Source organism: Fringilla coelebs (genome assembly GCF_963513975.1).
Source record: "Fringilla coelebs genome assembly, chromosome: 2".
Classification (NCBI taxonomy): Eukaryota; Metazoa; Chordata; class Aves; order Passeriformes; family Fringillidae; genus Fringilla; species Fringilla coelebs.
This window is the reverse complement of record NC_140029.1, coordinates 75,207,983-75,233,781: the sequence shown is the minus strand read 5'-3', so window position 1 is coordinate 75,233,781 and position 25,799 is coordinate 75,207,983. Positions and strand designations below refer to the sequence as shown.

The following is a 25,799-nucleotide window of genomic DNA, read 5'->3' as shown; positions in this document are numbered from 1 at the left end:
ATATAAATAAAAGTAATTTTTTGCCAGAAGACATTTTGCTGAACTGTTAACTGGGAAGTTATGATTTTAATAAAATATTCAAAGCAACTACATTCCATCAGAAAAAAAGTCTGGACACCTCCAGTAATGCAGTTTAAGGTGCCAGCTTTATTCTTAGATAATTTCTAAAGCACCCAGAGTCCTAAGTCAAAGGCCAGTGAGTATCCTTAAAAAACTGATTTATTTCAAATGCGGAAAAGGGCTGTTAGTCTAAGCTGAAGAGCAGCAATACAAGGAAAATACAGATGCACAGCATACGGAAGGGAACCTGAAAGCCAGTTTCAGAAATGTGGGCCCACGAACTGCTGGGCACCAAAAGTGCTGGCAGGGCTCATCCTGCCAATCCATGGAGCAGGAGTCTGGATGGAGGTCTCGGGGACAGTGGGTCCCTGCGAGGGGGACCCTCAATCTGCCCAGCACTGATGGCTCACAAGGGGCACGTGAGGAGAACGTGCCAGAAGAGTGAAAGCAGGAGAGTCGTTCCTTGTGTTCCCATTCAGCTAAAAATTGAAGCAGCTCCAGGCACCTCAGTGTACTGTCAAGGAGACGAGTATTTATATCATGTCACAGATGGCCTTGTTCATCACTACAGTCTGAAAATGACTGCACTCAGGATGTACCTGTTGGGAGCTTCCAGCCCCTGTCTGGTCAGGAAATGGTGGGGGACACCAACCTGCCCTGCATGCACTACTCACTGCTGGGGGTTACCAGCTCCTCCCATGCCAGCACCCTCACCTCAGGAGATGGGTTTGACATGGATTTCAGAACACTCCATCACACGAGTTCAGACTCAGCCCTCTTTATTTAATTTCTTATCCCACACGTGACTCCACTAACATTCACTGAACTTCTGTGCAGTACAGTTGTTTAAGCATGTGTCAAGCTGTAAGAGATCAATCCCAAATGGTTAATCGTGACAATAAATTTATTTTTTACTGTTGCAATAAATAATTGCTCCCACAGAGAGGTGTAGAATGAGTTTCCTTAGAGAGGTTAAACAGCAAACATTGTCCTTGATATTTTGGGACGATATCCAAAATTTGGAAAATCTATATCCAAAATTTGGATGCTAGTGAAGGTCTCTGGTTAAACACACACACACACAAAACCAAAAACTAGAGTGAAATGTGAAAAACAACAGAATGTTTGTATAAGAAGTAGAGCAACAGGGCCCTTCAACATCTGGGTAGTACCATACCATAGGAAAAAAGCCAATAACAAGTATGGGAAAACAGGAAACGTGGTGTTGGAAATCATGTTTAAACCTAGGTGTCCATGTTCTTCAGGTGGGAAGTCCTTTTTTTTTCTGCTTGGTCCCTAGAACAATGGGATCCTGTAAATGCTCTGAGCTCCAAGGAACAGCTGGTGACATACCAAATTAACAAAATTTTGCTGAGATATTAATGCATGAGGCTGTGCTTCTGCAAAGGTGCAATACAACTCTGCAGGAAGTGCTACCTATCACTCAGACCTCACAGGACTTATACCAGAAATTTAGGATAGTATTATTTATTCCAATGATTCAAATACTAGTAACTTGAAACACACAAATGAATCTTTAAATAAACTGGACAAGCACTAAACACCCTGAAAGCCAGGACAGGTGGCGTTTTTTCATTTTGTTTCTAGGTGTTTAGTTAGGGAAAGATCATGATTTGTGACTTACTTTCATCTGAACATAGAGCTGGTATCAGGACTGAATTAAAACTGTTTTCTTATTCTTTCTCACTGTCTGAAAAAAATATATGATTTATGCATTGAAATGAAAACAAACATCTTTTGAAGAGAGGCTGGAACCACACCTTGCAAAGCCCTTGAATTTTTGGTTTTCTAATGCAATAAGACATCTGAACAGGTTCAACACTGCAGCAGAGTTGTCTGGGTCACATGCCTACAGCTGCTATTGAAGGTAACCAAGTCTGAAAAGTGTCAGTTATTGCAGAATCAGATTTGATTTTTTTTTTTCAAGATAACTAGCTCTAAGTGGGGTGTGATTCCACTATGAACCGAATAGAGATGTGTGTGGCAGAGAAATAGGGAAATGTCTAAGTCAGTTACTGGCAACTTTTAAGCAGGGTCATGCTTATAGCTATTGATCTACCTGCCTAATATTCAACTTCCAAACAAGTGCTGGCAAACTGAAAAGAATTCCAAAATGAGTGACATGAGCTATGGGAAAATAATACAGCACGCAGTTCCCAAGGCCCAGTCTACTTTTTTTATCCATAAAGGACTTTTATGGATAATGACATGACATAAACTGTATTGCTGTGTCCCTCCTCTCAAAATCTATGTCAAGTCAACCACAGCCTACGAATCGGGGCAAAGACAAATATTTAGCAAAATGCATCATATGCATCATATGCTGAGCTTTTTTTTAACTATTCACAAGCAAAAAATTTTTGAAAGTGCTTATCAAATGTATGAGACAGAAGAAAATACCTCTTCAGATAAACTGATGTTCTGAAATTAATTCCCACGCCTGCAGCACAACAGCTCCCCTGCACCTCACCATCACCCTTTTGCCTCTCATTCACACCCCACTCTTCAAGATACAATTTTTCTTCCAACTGCTGGCAGCAAAGGATGTCCTTTGCTGCCATCCCCTTCCACCTGCTTCTCTGGTGTTACTGCCTAATCTAAAATCCTGCTTCCAACAAGCCCCACTCCTGCCACTTCTCGTTAAGAGCAAGCCACAAGCATATGAAACCTGTCCAGGTAAGAGAGTATTTTGTGTGCTTAACTTAAATAGGGAAAAAGGCTTTGAAAGCCTCCTTCCCCCACCTAACCCTTCTTCCTCTTCAGAGTGATCTACAGCAGATTCATGAAGAGCAGAAGACAGTCAAAGGGCTGTGGCTCTGTCCTGGGAGAGGGGCAGGTTTCTGGGATAGCTGTGTTCTGCCTGCAGTGTCACGAAACCAGACTCCTTCAAAGGAGAAACAGGGGTGTCATAAGGTAGCTCAGAGCCAACACCTCCACTCCTTTCACACCTCGTTTCCTTCTTGTAATTAAAGGCTAGGGTGGCACTGAGGACAGATTCTGAAAAATAAACTCCCTTTTGGTTTTAAGAAGGTTGAATTACATCAACTAATACAAAGTGAAAAACAACAGTTTGTTTCTCTTGGGGGAACATGTTATTTCCAGAGGAAAATGCACCAGACATATGCTTTTTGGTGCCCAAGTATAGTGCCAAAGAGGAGCTGGAAATACTGCTGCTGTAAGAACGAACTATATTTTGAGTTATCATAGAATCATAGAACCCTAGAATGGTTTGGGTCAGAAGGGACCATTAAAGATCATCCAGTTCCTCTCAGGGCAGCAGTATTTCCAAGGCACCCATACACAGACTTTCAAGCCTTTAAGCAAGCTTTAATGAAGTACAAGTACTTTGGTGCATAAAACCCAAAACCCTACTTTACACCAAAAAACTTCCCTGTAATTCATTGAGACAAATTCCATCCAGCTATTGGAGAACTCCACACTAAAGACATGTTCTCAGTCTACTCAGCACTGAACTCAACACAGGGCTCACTGGTTAAGGTAGCCCTCTCCTAAAACATGGAGGAAAGATGCAGTGTAGGAGGACAAGTGCCTGTTTGAATGACTGGAACACAATAAAACTGGCTTAAGTAATACTCAGTACCACTTGCAGCTCTGGTTTTCTTGAGTGCAGGGTGAGAGGTAAGAAGAAACCTATAGGAAAGCAGCATTCCAAAACAGGGAAATGAGATACAGTAAGGCAGCAATGAGAAACCGGCAGCGAGAAACTTTCAGAATAAATACTTCAAGCTAGGCCCTAGTAAATGGCTTAGAAACTATTCTTATCATAATATAGCTGGAGTGAAATTAAGGATAAGATGCAGGTATTTTGTAAAATTCCTTACCCCACTGTGCAGAATTTTCTGAACGGAAATGTCATGATTTGCTACAACTTCACAGGCAAAGCTTGTAAATAATCTAGGAAAATATTCTCTTGGCTGGGGAATATCACTTAGCCTCTGCTTGCAAGGCATGACTGGGCTTTCCAGAGTACAAGGACTTAAGCTGCTTTTCTCTGGGCAAAAAATCCTCTCCCACCACACACATATAAGCACATCCACTTCCAAATTAATATTCTTACCTTATCTTTACTTTCAGAATCAGAATCCTCAAGTTTGGTCCGAATGACAAAGGGTGTAGATAACCTCAGGAGAACTCGTTCAAATGTGGCACTGATTTTAGGAGAGACTATGTCAAAGCACTCTTGGAATTTCAGCGTTTTATGAGTGTCACATCTGAGCTGCTTCCTAAGACCTTCTCCAAGCTGGAGAACCAGCATGTTTGGATCAAACATCAGGTGAAAGGGGAAGGCTCTGCAGAAGGTGCTGATACTAATCCTCAGGTCTAAGGGGGACTGGGAAGTTCCTGGTGGAAGTGCTTTTGTGGTATTTGCATTTTCATGTTCTTTGATAAGGAAAGTCAAACAACTGCAGTTACCTGGGTTTGTCCCCTCTGAACACAACTTATCGTTTGTGACCTGTTCCACTTCTACTTCCAAGCGGTAAATCTTCTTTGCTGCTGCTTTTATCATTCCTGTCATTGCAAATCCCACAATCTGATGTGGGTGAAAATAATGAAGCATGAGATTGCCTTCAGGGAGTTCTTTGCATAGGAAAGAAGGAGATTCCAGGGTGGCCTGTCTTCCAAATGAAGTTCTAATATGCTCCAGCAAAGCATCAAAGCCATTGAAGAAGTCTTGAAGGGTCCCACCTACGGCTCGAAGAACTCTTTCATTCTCTTCAAAGCAGATATTGAAGAATTCCTCCCCAAACTTTTCTTGCATTTCCTCAAATTTCAGACCTATAGGACAATGAGACACAATATCAACAACATAGCATTTTCCCTTTTTGCCTCTATTTGCCCAGGATTTTTCCAAAACAGTGAGAGCAGCTTTTTCACTAGATGTCTATCCATAAGTTTCTGTGGTGGTTGGGAATGGAATAACCCTAGAAGCCATTTTTTTTAAGTCCTCATTGTGTCAGCTTGCTGCCCCAGCCAGTTATTAGTGGGCCTGCTTCCTCTTCCTCACTGTTAGAAAATTACCCAGGTGTTTGTATTGTTTTAAGATGTAACAGAATAAAAGGAAGTATATATCACTGCCTGTGAATTACAAATATCCAGAGTTTTCAAAGGAAATTAATCTGGGAATCAACAACAGTTTCTTCACTGCATTGAAATCATATAGAATTACTTGTCAGTCAACTAGTGAAACACCTTAAAATTTCTCTTGAATTTGAACAGATATGAAGGACAGTTATTTTGTTCCTGAGAGTGTAACAGGCCCTTTATTTTAATGTGTATTCAGCATGCTTTATAACACCGGTAATATCCCAGTGGATCACTGAACTTCTCATTGTTTTGACTACTTCTAGGCTTTCAATTTGGGAAGAACAGAGTGGTTAGTGACTTTTATACCTAGGTATAACAGGGAACAGAAGTCATGTTGTTTGCAGACAATAATCTTTTATAATCTCAAGGCAGTGTCTGAACTGCCTATGTACACAGGCATAGTTAACACAATCAATATTCACTAGAGATTTCAGTGTTTCCTAGCTTTACAGTCTGCAATGATGCATGATTAATAGCAAATAAAATGCATAAAATTACGTATATAAATACGACAACATAAGAACATGACAAAGCATATTTTATAAAAGAAGTAATAGCTATAATTTGGGAAAGTTCATTCAAATGCCATTACTCATAACTAGGTTATTACAAAAATATTCCCAGGATCTTTTATGACCACAGATGGTCAGCTCTGCAGCTAAGCCAAAAGAAAGTACCTCTGGTACACAATGCCCTCTAATATCCTGACTCAGAAGACTGTGTGCCAACTCCTGACTCATTACCATTACGCCTGCATAACATGGTATTGTAATATCTTACCAAAAATACTCACTATAACCCAAAAATAATTAAATTCTAACCCATACCAATAATGTCATAGCTGGATATTAATAGTAAATAGCTAAGAAATCATCATATTCATATGTATACACAAACAGATATTCATACTTCTAAATCTCATTGTTCTGTGTAGTGAAGTGTGAGCAACTTTAGAAGTCTGTGTGTAAAAGTGAGCAGTCTAGCAGGGGCACCCAAGGCAGTAAGACTGCAGAGGGGAGCAGAACAGCATCAGAAACCCTTGGGCTATCGATACAAATGGCCAAATACATCCCACTAAGCCGCCCAGAAGACAGCACAGGTGAACTGCCTTTCAAATGTATGATACAAATACAGTGGAGCAGCTGCCCTGGCGCCACTGACTGCAAATGAGGTTTGCAGAACTGATCACTCCTGGACTCTGCTGCTACTTATGCAAGCCTCACCTCATTATCACTGCTGGGAACTCTATCTCAGTATTTGGCCTGAGGTTTTGCTGATTGTCTTAGATTGGTCTCGTTGTCCATCCTGGAGAACTGGCTGTTCACTCTGGATGCAACATACTGACCCCAAGCAACAGGAATTATACCTGGCTCGAGGACATCCCACTACTTTTAAAAACATTTGAGCCTTGAATTGAGTTACACACAGTACCAGCAGAAAATCAGATCAGCTCTAATAGAAAAATGGATATGACCAAACTCAACCAAACTGCTGGTCTATGTTAGTCATGAAATTTCTCTACAAGAACAGGCACTATGATATACTAAGGAAATTAAACTAAAACAAACAACCTTCAGAACCAAAAGTCATAATGTTCCTGCCAAGGAAGTTTCTTCCTTAGCCTTACCAACAAGACAATAATTTTTGCATAAAGCATGATGTTTATCTTTGAATTACAAATATTTATTTAATAAATTCCTTGTTACACAAACACACACAGACTAATTTTTTCTGTATTTCTCTGCAAAGCTATTGGCTTCAGTGATGTCTTTGTGTAAAGTTGCAGAAAATATTCAATATGTATTTTTACTGAATTATTCCTGCCTCTTATTGAAACAAATGATGAAGAGATGCTCACCTAGCACTAACTCTGTATATACTTCAGTATAACCTTTTTACTTGCTACCATATAAATGATCCTAATCTTTTGCAAATCTTTTGTAGATTTTCTCCCTACCCATATTTTTACACATAGCTGTTGTGGTTTAAGCCCTGCTGGCAAGTAAACACCACATGGTCACTTGCTCAGCCCCCCACCCCAGTGGAAAGTGGAATGGGGAGGAGAATCAGAAGTAAAACTTCTGGGTTGAGATAAGAACAGTTTAATAATTGAAACAAAAGGAAATATAATAATAATAATAATAATAATAATAATAATAATAATAGTAGTAGTAGTAGTAGTAGTAAACCCCACACAGTAAGACAAGTGATGCCCAATGCAATTGCTCACCACCAGTGCCAGTCCCTGTCCTCGTTCATGTCACTCCCCAGGTTTATAAACTGGGTGTGACATTTTAATGGTGTGAAATGTCCCTTTGGCCAGTTTGGGTCTCAGCTGTGCTCCCTCCCAGCTTTCTTGTGTCCTTCCTCATTGGCAGAGCATGAGACACAAAAAACGTGCTTGGCTTAGGATAAACACTACTTAGCAACAACCAAAACATGAGTAAATTATCAACATTATTCTCATACTGAATCCAAAACACAGCAAAGTACCAGCTACTGAGAAGAAATGAACTCTATCCCAGATAAATCCAGGACAATACCAGACTGGGAGATGATAGTTTTATTACAAGTAGAAAAACCTTCATGCTAAAAAAAAGAATCTCAGAACTCATTGTCTCTATAGTGCATACTTTATTTCATTTAGAGATTTCCATGGGCTAGTTGTTATCTTTAAATATTACATTCTGTATGATTTCCAATTTCAACATAGATGGTATTTCCTGTTTTTTTTCTTTTATGCTGAGAAAATACAAACAAATTTAAAATAATCTTTTTATAACCTTCAGATTAGGCATCTACATAAAAAGTCCAATCTTTCAAACTCATCTGACATTCAGTTGTTGAACAATTGTTTTTCTGTTTGATTTTGCAGTGGAATAATTCAAATTGAATATGGCATTGAAAATATGAGTCAACTTCTGTTCACCAAAACTGACAATTTGATATTCCATTCTGAAAAGCCAGAATTTCCATTCTTTCTTTTTCACTGTGGACCTCTAAGCAAAATTTTCATTCAGCTGCCCAGGAAAAAAGAAATGTATTTGATATCTGTATGAGGGCCCAGCACTTCCAAATGCAGAGGCCACTGAACTCCCATTATCACCTCATGCATGACCCCAACACGGCTTCCTAATGAGCAATTAATGGCTTGCAATTAATACAGAGGAAAAGGTCTCCCCTGGTTGCACCAAGACACTCCACTAAGTGGTAGTAATACAAAATAAACCAAAAATCATCCCAACACTCTCTACTGCTCCCCAACTGAAGTAACTCGTTACTTTGAGCTTCTACTGTCTACAAATCTTCAACTAATATAGTGAATGAAGTCCTAAAAATGCATTAGTCTCAATTTGTTTTCCTCCTGGAGAGGGATCTACTGTGTTCCTACTACTTAAATCGACATCAGGAGGACAAATCGTGTCTAACTTTAATGTTTTTTGCTTAGTAGTTTCTTTTTGCTGCTTTTCCTTACAATGTCCCTTTTATTCTAGTCCATATTGGAGAGAAATTAAATATACATATTGGAAATTGAGGCAAAGCAACCACCGAATGAAAATATTGCTATGGACCTCCAATAAAAAGATCTGTGAAAAATTATTATCCTTTGAAAATGTGCCTCAAAGACATTAAGAGAAGGGATCTTATATTTGCTATTGAGATCCAAAATTACCAAAGTCTTTAAGCACAGGTTCAAAGTACAAATTAAGTATTTAACTGAACTGGAGCAGAAATAAACTACTTCATCCTGTAATAACATGCTAGCAAAAGGTTTTCACTTTCTTTTCAGCAGTTAATGTAAACTGAAAACACACTACAAAATGTCAAGGAATTAATACAATCTTTTTAAGTATTTTGTACATTATGAAGTGGAGAAATTAAGTAAGAATCTGTTCCCATAAAGAAAATTGCAAATCATAGGCTCTTGAGGAGCAATCAGAAGATAAAAAATCTGATGTGATAAAAAATATGATGTGATGTGATAAAAAAATCAATGCAATTCATTAACTGGTACAGCATGCAGAAACAGTTACAAGCCATCCAGTTTTTCCTAAAAGTAACTAATGAAGACAATGGCTGCAGAGTGGCCAGCATCTGACTCATTTGGCATTGAAAAATACTTTTTTTTCTGAGATACCATTCAGAATCTGTAAATATCAAACCTTAAGTGCCTAGAACAATTAAATATGCAATTTCAGACCTCATACTGTGAACAGAAGCAGAATTTGCCACCTTCAGTAATAGCAAGTGTCTCTTAAACGTTTTTGGATGATCAAATTTTTGGCATCAGTAACATCTTTTCCTTAAACAGACCTGTGGACAGAAAGACAGGTGGCAATTCAGAATTCCAAAGAATTATTTCAGGTGGTAGGGAAAGCAACATTTAGTGTCTGGATAAAAAAGGTTTTCTTGTGTACAGACTAATGCTGAAGGTACAGTAGATGAATCATTTGGCTTGTAATTGAGCCTAGTACCAGTATCTAATTACTGTATAAATGACTTAGGTTTTACTTCATTATGATTGTTAATTTTTATCATCCTGGGAATCCAGATAGTATTTTTATATTACCTTTTTGGTGGTTTTTATACAGATACAGTAACATCATTTTATGCCTTTACATATGGTTGTGACACAACTGAAAAGTCTATACAACACTTCTCTTACAGTGACATGCAGGGCCTGCATCTCTTTCAAGATTTCACAGAATATAAATGAGAACTGCTGTTAAGAAAAGAACTCCTGACACTTGTTCACCTATAATATTTCTTTTATCCACTTTTAACGAGGTGTTTTCTTTCCTTGTCCTTTGACCAGTGATAGAAATATCATTGTAATTACTGCCTCTTGGTGAGGAGCTGATCAACAGTTCTTAACATAAATATAAAAGATTCTGCTCCAAACTGTTGACACAGGAAGCTCACAGGAGACATTAAGAACACGCAGTGGAAGGGGTTTTTGCCCCCATATAATGCTCTCAGTAGCAGCCAATTCTGCAAGCAAAGCCAAGCTATGTGAAGCAAGACTACCTCGATTTTATGTCCCCCGCCACCACCTGGGAGGCTCATTTCTTATAATTGCACAGGGCTCATTACATGAAAACTGCAGTCATTAGATTGGTGGTTCCTAAAAATTAGGCAGACCAGGTTTGTTTCATGCTAACTCTAGAGATTAAACGGTAATAAGGATTTTTTTCATTTGCTTTTTTTTCATTAAAATAAATATATGTGTCTTTGAATTAACATAGGGAGCAGAACTGCACTTCTTGGAACGAATAAAATTGCAATGAAATCTAAAGACTCTTCCGATGAAATGCAAAATTATCTTTCCTAACTCTACACATATATAAAGGGCTCAACTCATCTGACTAAATATAGAAATCTAATGCTCCTTGAGTCTTCACAAGGCATCCAAGACATCTACAAAAGAACCAACAGATAGTTACTGTATCTGCCAAGATGAGGGACCTAAGGGAGACCTACACGTTTCTGAAGGTTTAACAGAGGCCACAAGATACCTCACAGCACCTCAGATAATGACAAACACCTACATTTAGTCAATGAATCATGGCCAGAAAATGTTCTTTATAAATAGACTTCCACAAGATGCTATTGTACATCATAATTCCAAACCACTCATTATCTGCTGGAAGCTCATCTGCTTTCTAACAATAAATAGCTCTGATTTGAGAAGAGTGGGATGTCTAAGGCCATTTGGTATAAACATTTGTCCTTTTCTAATTGAGATGTACTCATCTCAGTTTTGAAATCACATGAATTATGTGCTTTTTGTTTAGATTACTTTTGTGTTGCCAGTGCACTGTAACATCTGCTAAATAACAGGAGCCCTGTGAGCATAGCTTAGACCCCCCAGGATAAAGTATTATTAGAATCCATTAGTATTGCCAATCCTCTGGGCTGTGTAACATTTCCTTTTACGCCATTTGTAAACCAACAACTTTAATTATAAATCAGGCTGTGTATCCTAAATTAGTTGCATCCTAATGACTAGCCACAGTTCTTAGCGCAAAGGGAAGTGATAAAAATTTATATACGTTCAATATCTAAGCATTTACAGCTCTCAGACACCTCCCAAGCAGTCAGTCTACCAAACCTTTGTTTACCTTTTCCAAACATTACACTTGGTCTAAGGTGGCAAGTAGGCAGGCTGAGATCTGTCCTGGCACCTTCTTTTCAATTGTTTCCTGCCTTTTCAAATATAGTATTTCTCAGCAATTATTTACTAGTTACCAGAATGATCCCAAATATATTCCTCTTTAACAACAGAGGATCATAGAAGCATAGAATATTCTGAGTTGGAAGGGAACTACAAGGATCATCAAAATCAAACTCCTGGCCCTGCACAAGACATCCCCAGGAATCACACCATATACCTGAGAACACTGTTCAAGCACTTCTTGAATTCTGTCAGGTTTGGTGCTGTGACCACTTCCCAAGTGCCCAGCAGTGAAGCAATAAAAATTGAACAGCCTTCACCTCAGTGAAGCTCTCAGCCACCCTCTGGGTGATTAACCTTCTCCTAATATTCAGACAAAACTTGCCCTGACACAGCTTCATGCCCTTGCCTCATATAAGAGCTAAGATCTTCTTAGTTTCATAAAGGAAACACAGATCTTTGACAAATGTACAGAGAACAAATGACTTTTACAGAATTACGCCCTTTGTACCAAATGAAGGATCAGCCCTGCAAGATATATTTAGGCATGAAGTGATTTGCCCTATATAAAGCAGCCTGAAACACATGTTCTCTTTGGTAGTGACAAGCAAATGTCACCCAGAGCAAGAACTCTCTAAAACCTTACACTAACAATGGATTCCACCTCCTCCTTGGTGACTTGGGGAAGCTGAATCCAGAAACACGATTTATCTCCCTGACAGGACAGGGCTCTGGGCCAGGATTCCATACAACTTATCACCAGGGAATTAGGGAATCCCTAGGGAATTGCCACTGCACCATATCATCCTCCAAACAGAAGATGCCCAGATAGATAGACAGACAAGTAAATTCTTCACACCACTCTCTGAAGCAAAATCAAAAGAAAGAGCATTATTGTCCCACAAGTTACAAATGCCTAAGAGGAAAAATTCTTGCAATACATTTGAGTCCACATGTAGAGCTGACTTAGCCATTGATATGTGCTGTGCATTTTTTAAGGGAAATGAGGTAATTGTAGTAATATTTTAGGAGCCAAATTTTTATGAAACAAAAAATAATTTTGTGGTATAAATTATTTGCTTGAATTTTAAAAAATGGAGGAAAATTTTTTTCTTTACCTTAAACATTAGAAATTCAGATAGGTAAAATTACTTCTCCAGGCCTTTCTGCTGAAACCATGATCTGATACAAGTGTATTGGTAACTTCAGACTGTGTGACCAAGTGTAATGTATAAAGTGTATCTAACATGGTGCTGCAATATATGCAATTTAGATACTGCAATTTACAACACACAAATGGCCTTTCAAAGACAACAGTTCTTCCATGTTGTTAGAGACTGTGTAGGAACAGCTACTGCAGCTGTGCAGATTTTGCACAACATCTCTTTTTATAAGACTTTACAAATTTAGGTTACTTTTCATTAGTTTTACTACCAAAGTGAGGACAGAATACATAGTCCCTCAGCAAGATGCAAGGAGGCTCCAAAGGAAATACCGATGCCATTTAAAAGATCGGTAACTGCCTTAGTGAAACTCCCTTTCTTTTTTTCCCTGTGAAGGACTGAAGAGTGAAAAATAGTTCACATTCACAAAGGCTACACTAATTGTCTGCAGCGTCTGAAAAGAGCGATTGGAGGAGGTGAGGTGAAGGTTGCACAATTTTTATCTGACTCGTGCATTTGGGATGTGAGAAATATCATGTGATATATTGGAAGTACTGAGTGGGGTTCAAAAAGGAAAATCAGGCATTTCTTTACTGCTTTGTAAAACTCAGTAGCACAGACCTTCTTTGAATATCTGCCAAAGAAATAAACAGGAGATAGGTCATGAAGGCTTTATGTCCCAGAATAAATTCCTTACAATAGCACTTACAAAACAACACAAAAAGTTTTCATCCGTAATTTCCTGTTGCCAAAGTTTTAATTTGCAACTGCATGAAGGTCTTCTGCTTTATTCTGGAAGCATTTAAGTAAAAATGCACACTCTAATCTTACATGAAATCAAATTATTTTAAATCATGAGGACAAAAGCAGTCCCAAACGAGATTTGCTGTCATTGTTTAAAATGCTGAATGTACGAAGGGTATGAAAATGTCTTTACTTCAAGAAGGTTGAAATCTGAATAGCACTGACATATGGCTTAAAGGATTTAAAAAATCCTGTTATCTCCATTATACAGATAGGAAATTGAGGCACAGAAAGAATAAAAAACTTGCCCAAGGTCAAATAAGGAATCTCTTTAGATACAACTTTTTTCTCTAACATACCTCAGTATAAGTTTATAGTCACCTAAGAAAGAAATGTGGTAGTAATCCACATAAAATACTTCATCATGGACATCTTCCTCTTATCATTATTTCTAAAATAGGTTCAAACCAACACTGTCAATCTCCTCTGAACACAGTTTAGTGGTGTACTTGGCAGTGCTGCATTAACAGTTGGACTTGATGATCTTAAAGATCTTTTTCAACCTAAAGGATTCTCTGTTTCTACACGCTTATAGAAGGACACTGTAAAAGTATGCATGCACCAATTAATGAAAGCAGAGCCCATCATTAAGCTGTCTGGACTATTTTTGAAAGGATAGAAAGTTAAATTAAATACTCCAGCCTCAGAAGTTGTCATTGTAAAGGAAAACAGTGGGATTGATCTGGTACCACACGGTTTGCAGCACGTGAACGTGATGGACATGGGTTCCTTTAATTACAGTGGTTTAAAGCAGGGAGACTGCTACTCATGTCTAGACTTGTAGCAGAGCAACTCAGCAAGGAGACAAGGAGAATCAGATCCTTACACTGCAGGAAGATGGTGACATACTTTAGTGCTGACTTGACAGGAGGAAAATTGCAGCATTCATACATGATAAATCACATGCACCGAGCCGAGTGAACAGCTTGCAGTCGGCACTTCCCTGTGAGCAGCGCAAGCACCAGGACCACAGTGTGAAGCATCTGCTCACAGTCTTCCAAGCTTACCAGTGAGCTCAGCATTTGCACTCTTCTGATGAATAAGGAATGCCAAATTGCTTTTTGAGAGGTGGTTAGAGATTGGAAGAGGTGAATCATGTTGGCAGTATCTAAGGTCAGAGAGCAGCAAGATGCTTCTAAGCATCTTTAAGGAAACGTTTTCTTCCAGCCCTAGACAGCAAGCGTCTCTTACTGCTCATATAAATGAACTAAGAGCCAAATTTGGTTTAACCAAGTTTCTCTGGCCTTCATCACAGTCAGCTTCATGTTTGCCTCCTGTCTCAGCAATGCCAGTCGCTCCAGGTACACACCCCAGTGGTTACATCCCTCTTTCACAGAGGCTGCTCTTACCAGTCCTTATTCAACAAGAAAAATAACTGTGAATGTGAGGATTAATTACACAGCCTCCATTAATTTTTTCCCTGTTGTGATAGGAACTACAATTAAATAAAGAAGCTGGGTTTACTGCTCATTCCCTTATGTTCTTATCCCAGATAGTGAGAAGGATTGCTTTTAAATTATCTCAGTGTTTTGCTCATACTGAAGTGGGATTTTTTGCTAAGAACTCTTTCTTTAAGAGGTGAACTTGTCCTGCAACCTAATTTTCAACAAAGCCCACTTTAATAGTTCCCCAAGATAGTAATGCTTAGACATTATCCCTATATTTTGGTCCCAGTCTGCCCCTAATAAACATGCATTTTGAGGATACCACTGAAGAAACAGGTCACACATTACTCAGCCATGCTGAGGTACTAGGACTAACATACTGCTTTAAAAGTACTATGAAGGTGAAAAATTATTCATAACTGTTTTGTGTAACTCATACTTTGTGTCACGGTGGAACAAGTACTACCTGTCTAGTCTGGCTTTTTATAATATTAACATGCACCTGATAACATGAAAAGTCTCTGCTTTGTATGAGTCCTGCCTTATCACTCATAGCATTTGTTTTAGAGAGCTAGCATGCAAATATTTTAGAATTAAAAAAAAAAAAGGTAACTAACACTGGACACATTTAGAATTTGATTTTTTCTAAATTCTCTCTATGACCACACATGCCAAATACAAATTGCCACCTCTTTCTAGCAGCAGTTAAAGGCACACAGAACATCCCTGACAGCATCTAGCATTTTACAGAATAAGGCACTGGATAGCAAAAAAAAAAAAACAAACCAAAATCATTTTGAATGTCAGTGAAACACAGTCATGTCTAAACTAGATCATGTTTGCTGTTTCACAGAGCACACCAAGTCTGCTTAACAGTTTGCAGTAAGAAAGACAGATACACAATGCATATCCTCCAAAAGTATTTTAAGTCAGCAGGATACAATGGTAAAGACCATAATGTGAGCAGACAATCACCTCACCATATTCCTCTGACATGGAAAGTTAAAACTTATCTTCAATTATCATACACAGTCAGATTTCAGTGTTGTGCCTCTTGCTGAAGAAAATCTAAATTTCCAGAATGTGTCATGTCTCCAGTACACCCTGCTGCTGTTTCTCAGGCCCTCTATTCACCAGGCCCACAGATGATAAAAGTGTCTGCTGTTCTGCAGAACAGCCATAAAAACACTAGAGATAATTCCAAGGCCTGCACAGAAGCAAGTCCACTTGCCAAAAGCCTTTGCAACTTCTCAAATCACTGGGTATTGCACAATACACATTCACTGCCTCCACTGACAATCACGTCTGGATTGTTTTAAAAGCTCAACATGTATGTAGAAAAGGAGACAAATGTAGTAACAGTGCATTGCTGCCTATATTCTAAATTTCTATGGTTGGAGCAAAAATTTCTGGTTTCATTGTTGGCATTAGGATGGTCAGTAAACCTTCCTTGCAGCCAAAGGAAACAAATTCCCTTGAAAACACATACCAAGCACATTAGCCGTACACTGGAGAATTCCTGAGACATCTTCAGTTTCTTCATTGCCAGAGCAGTCTGTATAGGAGCATCTGTTTGATATATTGTGAAAATTCTTCTCTGCATCTCTGTAACTACAGAAAAAAAAAATAGTTATAACAACTCCTTATACAAATGCAAATTCAACAAATGTCTTCCAGAAGTGGTGGAAAAGGATTAAGGATTAATTGCCCCAGGATGGGCAGTTTCAAGATTCAGCTGCACAGAGAGCTGAGCCATCTTGTCTAGGCCATGCTTCTGTCAAGAAAGGTTGGACTTGATGAGCTTTGAGGTCCCTTTCCAACCTGATATTCTATGACTGAGAAGGATTTGCTATTCTCTTTTAAAAGAAACATTCCAGTTCATTAAGCAGTTGCTGTCTGATGGGATTGTACAGAAGCAGGACTGAACAGCAGTTTACCATTTACATCCAGGTTATGTACTGCTATTCCAAAGCATCTCTAAGAATCTGAGAGAAAAGTTTAAAAATTAAATTAAACAGCTTATCATGGAAGGCTGTGATGGGAAAGCACAGAGCAAAGCATCACCACGCACCTTTTCCCACCTCCCATTAACACTTACCCAATAACTTGATGCTCAAAATACTGCAGTGTCTTTTGAAGAGTCTGCCGAATGGTCTGAGGCTACGGAAGAATAATGTTAAAAATTGTGAGATTAGGGAATTGGAGCACAGTTCAATTAACAGATCTTTTCACACGCTATTTTTCTTCAGTTTTACTCCTCTTTATCTTCTACCTGCCATATGCCCATCGCAACAACAGATATTAAATATTATTATTTGTTCCTTGTATCTTACTTCACCATTTAAATAGGAAGAATTTTACAATGTGGCATAATTAATACTGCTTATAAGGCTAGTTGCACATAACAAATGAGCCACTTCACTCTCAAAAACAGCTCTCAAAAACTATCACCCACCAACTATCTCAGTAATTTAAAATAATTAATTTGAAATAGTCTGCAAGAAAATGCCATTATTTTGTGATGAAAGTATCACCAGGAAAAGGCATTGAATTTTTAAACTCTATATGCTCCCTAGAGCATTTTCTAATAAAGAATATTATAAAGATGAAATTTATTTCAGCTTATTTTCCTGACAAGCTTTAACTCTTCTATCATCTTTCAGATTACCGGGAAAGTCAAGTTCATCAGAAGAAAATCGGTTCACCAAACTACATATGTGCATAATTGTCTTTATTTGCATTATCACCACTACTACAGTGTTAACCAAAATACTTATGTATATAAATGTTTATTTTTTTACTATTACTGCTGCTGAGGCTACTATTATTTTGAATGAATTCATGAGAGATCTTTGGGCAAATAAAGGACATGTGATATCCATGTAATTTTCTCTCTTGAATTTTCCAAGTAATTTACAACAAAATGTTATTCCTCAAAAATTACTAGCTCGTATCAAATCTGAGGCTCTTCACCTGTCTATTTTGACCTGGTGCCAGAATTCAGACAGAGAAGCACAAATTAGAGTTATAAGTTTTTCTTCTGCATCAAAAGCACACATGGACATTCTGATCAGACTCACAACAACCCACACTGAAATTTTAGAGATGTTTGGTCTTTTCCTGCCTTTTGGAATAGACATCTAATTGTTTTAGAAAGTAATAGTCAAAATGCCCCTTAATTAGAGGATCTCATTCTAAAACCACAATCACCTTTGAAAGTCTCAAATTTTGCTTACTGACCTACAGATCCAGCAGTTCAAGAGCTGAGCTTCCCACCTTGCTCAAACTCTTGCTCATGAGTTTGTCCTGATGACAGCAGGAAGAAAAAACTGTATACCAGGCTACACTAGGTTTGTACGACTGCAAAAAATTTATTTTCTAATACAAAACTGTAAGAAAGCATCTATACTTTTGTATTAAAAAATTAAATTAATTAAATTGTAAAAATTAAAATTTTAATGTATGCACTCAAAAAGAGCATAAGAGGGCTTATAGGAAAGATGGGGACAAGCTTTTTAGCAGGACCTGTTGCAGTAGGACAAGGGCAATGTTTTAAAACTAGAAGAGGCTAGAATTAGACTAGATATGAGAAAGAAGATTTTTATAGCAACAGTGGTGAAACACCGGAACAGATTGTCCAGTGAAGTGGTAGGTGGCCCATTCCTGGAAACATTCAAGGTCAAGTTGGATGGGGCTTTCTCTGGACTGAAGATGCCCCTGCTCATTCTAGGGAGGCTAGACAGAGGACCTTTAAAGGTCCCTTCCAACCCAAACTATTCTGTGATCCCATTAACAAAAAAAAAGCTTCTCAGTGGGAACTAAGTCACCTGTGGCAAAAGGCTTTAAAAGTTGCATGTTCTCTTGTAAAACACAATGGAAGCACCACATGAGTGAAGCCATCACTATCAAGAGTACATCTCCTTCTCAGTGGTACAGCACATGCTGAAGTCTTTAGGCCTAATGGGCTGCAGGTATATTCAATGGTGTGTTCTCACCAAGACTCAGATGCTTTCCTGTGCTCAGGAGGCAGAAAAATCCACCCTTTACATATAGAAGAGATGTATTTTCTCACAGCAGCAACAAAGCAAAGCAGAACAGCTTTAAGCAGTGAGAGCTGCCATTTCCCATCTCACACAGCATTTCCCTCAGCCCCACTCCCTACATACAGAATTTCAGTATTCCACCAGCAACTCCTCTGACATGAAATAGGGAATAATAGAAATGTTTGATTGCTAAATTAAATCTCCATTCTGGTTGTCCCAAAGTGCTTTTACAGCAAGAATATGGAATGCAGCAGTGCTTGGTATCACAGCAGAGAGGAAGAAAAACAGCTTCTTGTCTTCTCGAGAAGTTTTGCAGCTTAGAACACCTGAGCAATCGTCCACAAATTGTCTTTGACCTTCTCATGCCTGGAACACATACTGCACTCCTTAACCAGGGAAAAATCGTTTTGACTACCTCAAGATTTGACAATACAAGCAATCTCCTAGTCCTGAACTTATTTCAATGGTAAACATCCCTTCTGCTGCAGTGCTGAATGGAAAAAAAAAAAATCCCACGTAACTTTCTCTCCTGAAAGCTAAATCAGTTTCCTAGCTGTTGTCAGACAATTCTAAACAACCCCATGAACTCACACCACTTTTCACTGGCAAATCCTATCAAATCTTAGAAATTAAGTACAGACAAAACCAGGATTTACTATTAAAACACGGGTCATAAACAGAGCTCGATGTAATGCGCTCAGGGCCAGAATGAAAACTGATCCAAGGAGTCACAAAGTCTTTCTTCATCTCAGACAAGAATTATGATGGCATGTTGCTGTGCATCGCTGGAGAGTCACTACGCTCACCTTCTCAGTGTGCTGTATTTCATCACTGGTGAATGTCATTTTGCTACAAATGTAATTCTGTAACCAGGGCCATGTCTAAACAAAACAGTGAGAAGAGATATGACACCTGCTTGCAGCTGCCTACAAGGGCAGTTTGGCGCTGCTTCTTCCACTACTGATAATGCACTGCCCATGAGACAGAGAATGAGCAGGAGAACATTTCCACCTCTTTTCTTTTTTTTTTAATCCAGTAACAAGACTGGATGGAGGCAAAATAGCTAAATCTTCTCCTAGCAGCACGGCATGCATGACCTCTCCCGGAAGCAGAGTTCTGCCACTCGAGGAGGTAAAAGAGAGCCTTTAACCACACACCTCCTCTACTGTAATGCCATTTAGGTGCTCAGTGCCACTTATTTACTGAAGAGATTGTACAGTTTCATGGCTACTTAAAATTATAGGATTTAATGTAAATATAAGCCAGGGACTATTATCTAAACAATTAAATGTCAACAATTCCTTTTGATTATGATGATTGACTAATATTTGTATGCATCACAAGAGGAGTAGTCACATCTGTTCAGGTGCCTAAGGACAAATCAAAGTAAAAGTAAAACAAATTCTTGTTATTCCTAAATGTAAATTAATCCAAGGATTGCCATACCAGATCACATCCAAGCTCTATATGGTATGATGACATGTAAGGTATAAGGGAACACTGGAGATACTCAGACTGATCTCTTGCACGGCAGAGAATAGAGGACTTCCCTAAAATAGCTCTGAATTCAGACATCAGGCCACAGCTAACCCTAATGTATCAGAATAATTTGTAAAAAATTACTGAATCAATGAGTCATATAGGTTTGAAAGAACCTCTGGAGGTCTCCTAGACCTACATCCTCCTCAAAGTAATTTGAGTTAAAACTGTTTGCTCGAGTCATTCTTCAGACAAGTTTAGAGTTTCTCCAAGGATGGCAATCTCAAAACCTCTCTGGGAAACCTGTGCCAGCATCTGAACACCCTGACGACATCTCATTTCTTTCCATAATTCTGATTTCAAACTCCCATCTTTCAGCATTTTTGCCTCTCATCCCTCTTCCACTCTGTACCCCCAAGGAAAGCCTGGCTCAATCTTCCCTACACACCCTGCTCAGTTTAGCTGCAGACTGCATCTTTCTGTTCACCCTTTTCTTCAGAGAACAAACCCCCTTCCCCAGTTAGCATCATTTAAAGCCTCCTTCACAAGGTTGTGCAGCCAGTTAGAGATGACCTCAGCTCACTTTGTCAGATTCTGGCTCAGCAGTCCTTGCTCCTCCAGAGCATACCCCATGTCCCAGGAGATCACAGCCCGGCTAACCACACACCATCCCAGCTACAGAATGCCTACTAGATGTGCCTGCACCACATCCCCCAGCAGGACTGAGACCCCAGCTGGGCACCTGCACCTCCACCCCTGCCCTGAGCCATGCAGTCACTCCTGACCCCTCCAGGTTCCCCCTGGCTGCATCCCAGGTGCCCACAGGGATGAGCAGCAGGGGTCACAGTCCAGGAGCCAAACAAGCCTTGGCAGCCTCTCTGCAAGGCTCAGGTGTGAGCTCTCGGCACACAGCACACCTCCTGGGACAGCACGGCAGGCTGGCACACAGGAGAGAGCTTCTGATACCCACCACACCCTCCTCTTCTGGAACCTTCCAAGGGCTGAGGCTCTGCTGGATCGGCTGCCCCATCTGAAGGGAGGGAGGTCATCTCTCCCACCTTTTCACAGGGCACTTTGCTTTCTCTGTACCTGATGAATCACAGGTGGAACGGGGGCCTTGGTTGTGCTGTCAGCACTAACCAACCTCCAGCCTTCGCCACCTTGACTCTCAAAGCTTATCTCTATTTTTCTCTCCTTCCTTTTGACACGGAGTTCAGGTTCTTGGCTCTGCAGGGCCTCTGGAAAGATCTGTCCATCGTCCCCCACTGTCTCTGACAGCTCTTCCCCCTGGCCCCTCACTGCTCTCTGCCCAGAGTGCCTTTGGCACCACCAGGCAGCAATCCCAACGGTGACAGCCCTGCCACAACAGCCACTGTCACTCTGCCAGCCACCACTGTTTACAAGATGCACTCCTAGAGAAATGTGCCCTTCCTGCTAGATCTCATCCTGCTCTCCAGTAACACAAAACTGGTTCAAGTCCTGAAGATAGAGGAGTAATAGTTCCTCAAAAAGTCCTGTTACGACTAACTGGAGAAAATCTTTATGAACACATTGGTCTAAATGAACTTGAAATATTCCTGGTTTTTAAACTCAGACAACTTCTTTTGGAAAAGGATTCTAGTTTAAACTGGGGCTTTTTTATTTTTCTGAGTTCAGTTTTCTCTTCTTGCAGCTTCATTGCCTCAGTTTTCAAGGCAAAGGGGAAAGAACTTCCACTTTAACTGCGTCCCTTCTTACTACATCCCTTCTTACAAATGTCTTTCCTAAGGCAATCAAACATAAACTTTCCAATCTTCTCAGCGTACAGAGATTTTAGCCTATTCTCTAGCCATTTTCTGCTGCCTCTGAAATGTCTTTCATTTGATTGCTACACCTTTGGAAATAAACTGTAGGGCTCATCTGCCCAACTGCAGGCACCCACAGTGATTCATTTAATCCTCTGGTTGGCATCTAATACGTGCCGGAGGACTTAGTCTTTATAAATACCCATTTCTTTCTTTTGTCTAGAAGAGACATTGATTGATTGCTACAGACTTCGACATCTTAAAATGTTTAGGTAAGGACAGACAAACCCCACACTGAGGTGACAGAACTGCACAGAGTATCCCAGATGACTCAGTCTAAATTTACATAAATGCAGTTTCAAATTCTCCATGCCATTCCTTTTGCATCCTAAGATACCCAGATGGAATTATGGAAGAAAGGGGCTGTATAGAACGCTGCCAAGAGAGCAGCCAGGTACACAGACAGTTCCTCCTTAACCCTAACAGAGTTTCAAATATTTTTTTCTCAGAAAAGCTAAGTGGCTCCTAGCTGAGCTTCAGAAGGGCTTCAGCAGTCATGCTGTTAAAAACCTGAGTGCTTAAAATTTTAAGCATGGAAACTGAAGCATTGGAGAGCACAACAGGCTCTGCTAGAAACTGCTTTGCTTCTATCAGAATTTCTTCACGTATGTCCATTGGGTCAGGGGGCTCTCCCACAGTGTTGTGCCCTGGGGAGCTGCAAAGTCCTTCCCAGAGGAATCTGCACCCCTGCATGCAGGAGAGCCTGTGGACCTCAGCCAAATCAGCACCGTGACACTGAAAGTTTTAAATGCTTCAAATTTCAAGTGTTCAATCACAAACTCAGCAGATGTGTATGATTTTAATCGCCAGATTCACTGCTGGTGATCATTCATTAATGAAAAACATTTCCTTTTTCATATTTCAAAACCAATTTTAGTCAAGCCTTTGTGCTTAGGTGACTTCAGATCTCTAAGCACACACGAGCAGGTGTGCATCTGGCCCATCCAAAAGAAGATAAATGGCAAAACAGTCATTTTCAGTTTGGGTATTTTTAATATTTACCCCATGATCATGTAAGCAGTGAAAAACTGTTCCCTCCCTATCCTTCTGGTCAGCAAAATATTGAATTAAAGAGCTTGTAAACAAAGAATCAAGGCTCCAGTTGAAGACAAACATTTATCAACACTCCCACGTGCCAGGAGTGGAGAGATAAGCATTGAAATTGCTGCAGCTAGGGAAAAGCAGAACTGAAAAAGAAAAGGAAGGCTTCTTTAGCATCCAGCAATGTTATGATGATGCAAAAAGGAGGAAAACTCCCTAGCAGGTCCTGCACAGCCAGCACTCTCCCTGTCCCATTCCCAATAGCTGAAGAATGGAATTATAGGGAACAGACAGAAATCAGAGTCGCAACATAAGCAATCATCTGAAATTTTAAAAAAGAAATAATCTTTAGGGGTTTAATAGCGCTTTTGATCATGTAATCAGGAAAAAAATATAGGTCTGCTCTCTAGATTCTGAACATTTTAAGGTGCACTTTTTTTTTAACTGCTTCTATTTGAGCTAAAAATATATCTTCTTCATGAAGACCAGCTTCCCAATTCCAGATGAAAGCACCCCCTGCTTGCAGACCTCCATGACTAGCAGCAGATTCGGTATCCAGAGAGGAAGATGCATAATCCCCAGGAGTGGACTGTCTGGGGATCCAGGGCAGGGTGACTGACAGCTGGAGGCAAAACAAGCTGCCTGTAACAGCTCACGATGATCCAGACAGGACCGTGCAGCGCCCGAGCTCAGCACAACCGGCAGGCAAACCTGAGACCATTCTCCTCCTCAGTTCGTACAAAGTGGGGTCCTCTTCACAGAGGAATGCTGGTGCACATCAGAGAATTGCCTTAATTTAATGAACAGCATTGAGATTATGAATTTTGCCCAATACTATTTCATGGCAACAATGCAAACACTGTGAAGAAATAAAGCAGAGCTAAGTAATGACTAAAAATTGTAAGTTCTGCATCCCCAGCTGCCTTTTCAGCTAGAAGAATCACAGACATTACAGATGGAAATTGCCTATTAGATCATCTAGCCTAACTCCTTGACAGTGAAGGATAAATATCTCAGGGTGCTATCCCCTATAACACCAGCTGCAATCACTTTGTTAATCTCTGAATTTCAGCCCGGTCTGAAATGGACAGAAAAACTGTTCTGTGCTGCAGAGAGTATGTGTTCAGTAAGATTATAACAGATGATCTTTTGCTAATGCTACCTGTTCATCTTTTAATGCAACTGATATCTACTACATAAAATCATCAGTGCTACTCCAGCAGACTGATAGGAAATGAAAAGCTTTATAGGTCGGTCCTTTTCAAGGATTTTTTTTTTTTTTGCTGAGATAGAAGAAAAACCAATTTCCCCAGTGTAACTGGACCTAATTTCATAGGCAGCTCTGCATAAGTATTTAACCCTTTGAAACCTATGGACAAACCACAGATGTTTTTAATCTTCATTCTGAAACTTAGTTTGAGAGTTGGCAAACCGACTCATACAGAAAGAATCTGGATACGAGACGGAATAACTTCTTTTACTCAAAGCAGTTCATAGCAGCCTTTAGCACAGGACGTAGAAGGCAGAAGGCGGCTTTCCTCTGTATTAACATTATATATTTTATCAGAGTACAACCAACTGCTGTGAGGTGGTAAGTGGCTCTGCTCAAACAGTTTCAAATGAAGGACGTTCACGCTCGTTTTGATGCAGCCATGAGGGCTCACTGCTTTTGTAGGGGCATCTATTATTGATCAGGACATTCTCGTCTCCCTTACGTCTTTCTCTCTTTGCACCTGCACACTGGCCAGGGAGAGACAGAGAAGTGCAAAGCAATTTAGATCAATTTTGTGGGATCACCACCAGTGCTGCCACGCTCTGCTCTGTCAGCCAGCGGGTCCGAGCTGCCCATGGGCAAGCCTATTCCCCAGCAGGGATATGCTCACTGCTTCCAGGCAGCAAACCTGTCTGCAACCTACGAATGTTTCCAAGACACATTTTCTCCAAGCACTGAAGGGAAGTTAAGATTCAGCCCGGAACAGCACAAATATTAAGAAAGCCAATATTACTATGACTGGTCTAAGCATTAGATCTCAAATACTTAAACTCACACTCAATAAAATTTCATCAAGGTCAATACAATGCTGCAGGCCCTTGGGCAGATGAATTTTTTAGTATTTTATTTGCTGAAGCTGAATTTTCTTTGCACCAGATGTTAAACTGCTGAACAAGAAAAGCAACTAAAACACACTGTGATGCTCATATTGATGATATTTTCCTGAAAGTTCCTGTTTAAGACATCACCACTCGATTTCAGTCTATGAAATAACAGATTGATTGACTGCAGACTGCTTGTGTGACCTTTGTATAACTGACTTTTGTCTATGTTAAGTTGAAAGATACTCGGCAAAAGTCTGGTTTTATTATACTCTCAAAAAAAATCATTCTGTTTGCCTGCTGAAATGAGAAATTAGAAGTTTCTCACAGAATGTGCCTCTCTTCACCATTCTCATGCTTCACACCCACATTCTTGAGAAGGATGTTACTCATGCAAGAAGCTCATCCAGCCTGGGCTACTAAGTGAATAAGCTCATCACACACTGATACGGGTATCATTTGACATTACCTTATTTCATTCAGAAAGACAGGCAGAAGTCATTTCTACGACAGCAGACCTTAGCTATACACAATGTGTTATTGTAAGCCTTTAGGAGCTCTGAATACTTGGGCAAAATTTTTCC

At 39.7% G+C, this 25,799-nt stretch overlaps 1 protein-coding gene across 1 annotated transcript in view; it reads right to left on the bottom strand.

Moving 5' to 3' along the window:
- GUCY1A2 (guanylate cyclase 1 soluble subunit alpha 2) overlaps positions 1-25,799 on the bottom strand; it is a gene marked incomplete at both ends in the record, with an annotated part of 134,249 nt that overhangs the window by 103,085 nt on the left and 5,365 nt on the right. The window contains 3 exons of the mRNA XM_084200969.1: positions 4,160-4,878; positions 16,204-16,325; positions 16,813-16,874. Coding sequence (XP_084057095.1) covers positions 4,160-4,878; positions 16,204-16,325; positions 16,813-16,874 — 903 coding nt within the window. The remainder of the gene's footprint in view (positions 1-4,159; positions 4,879-16,203; positions 16,326-16,812; positions 16,875-25,799) is intronic.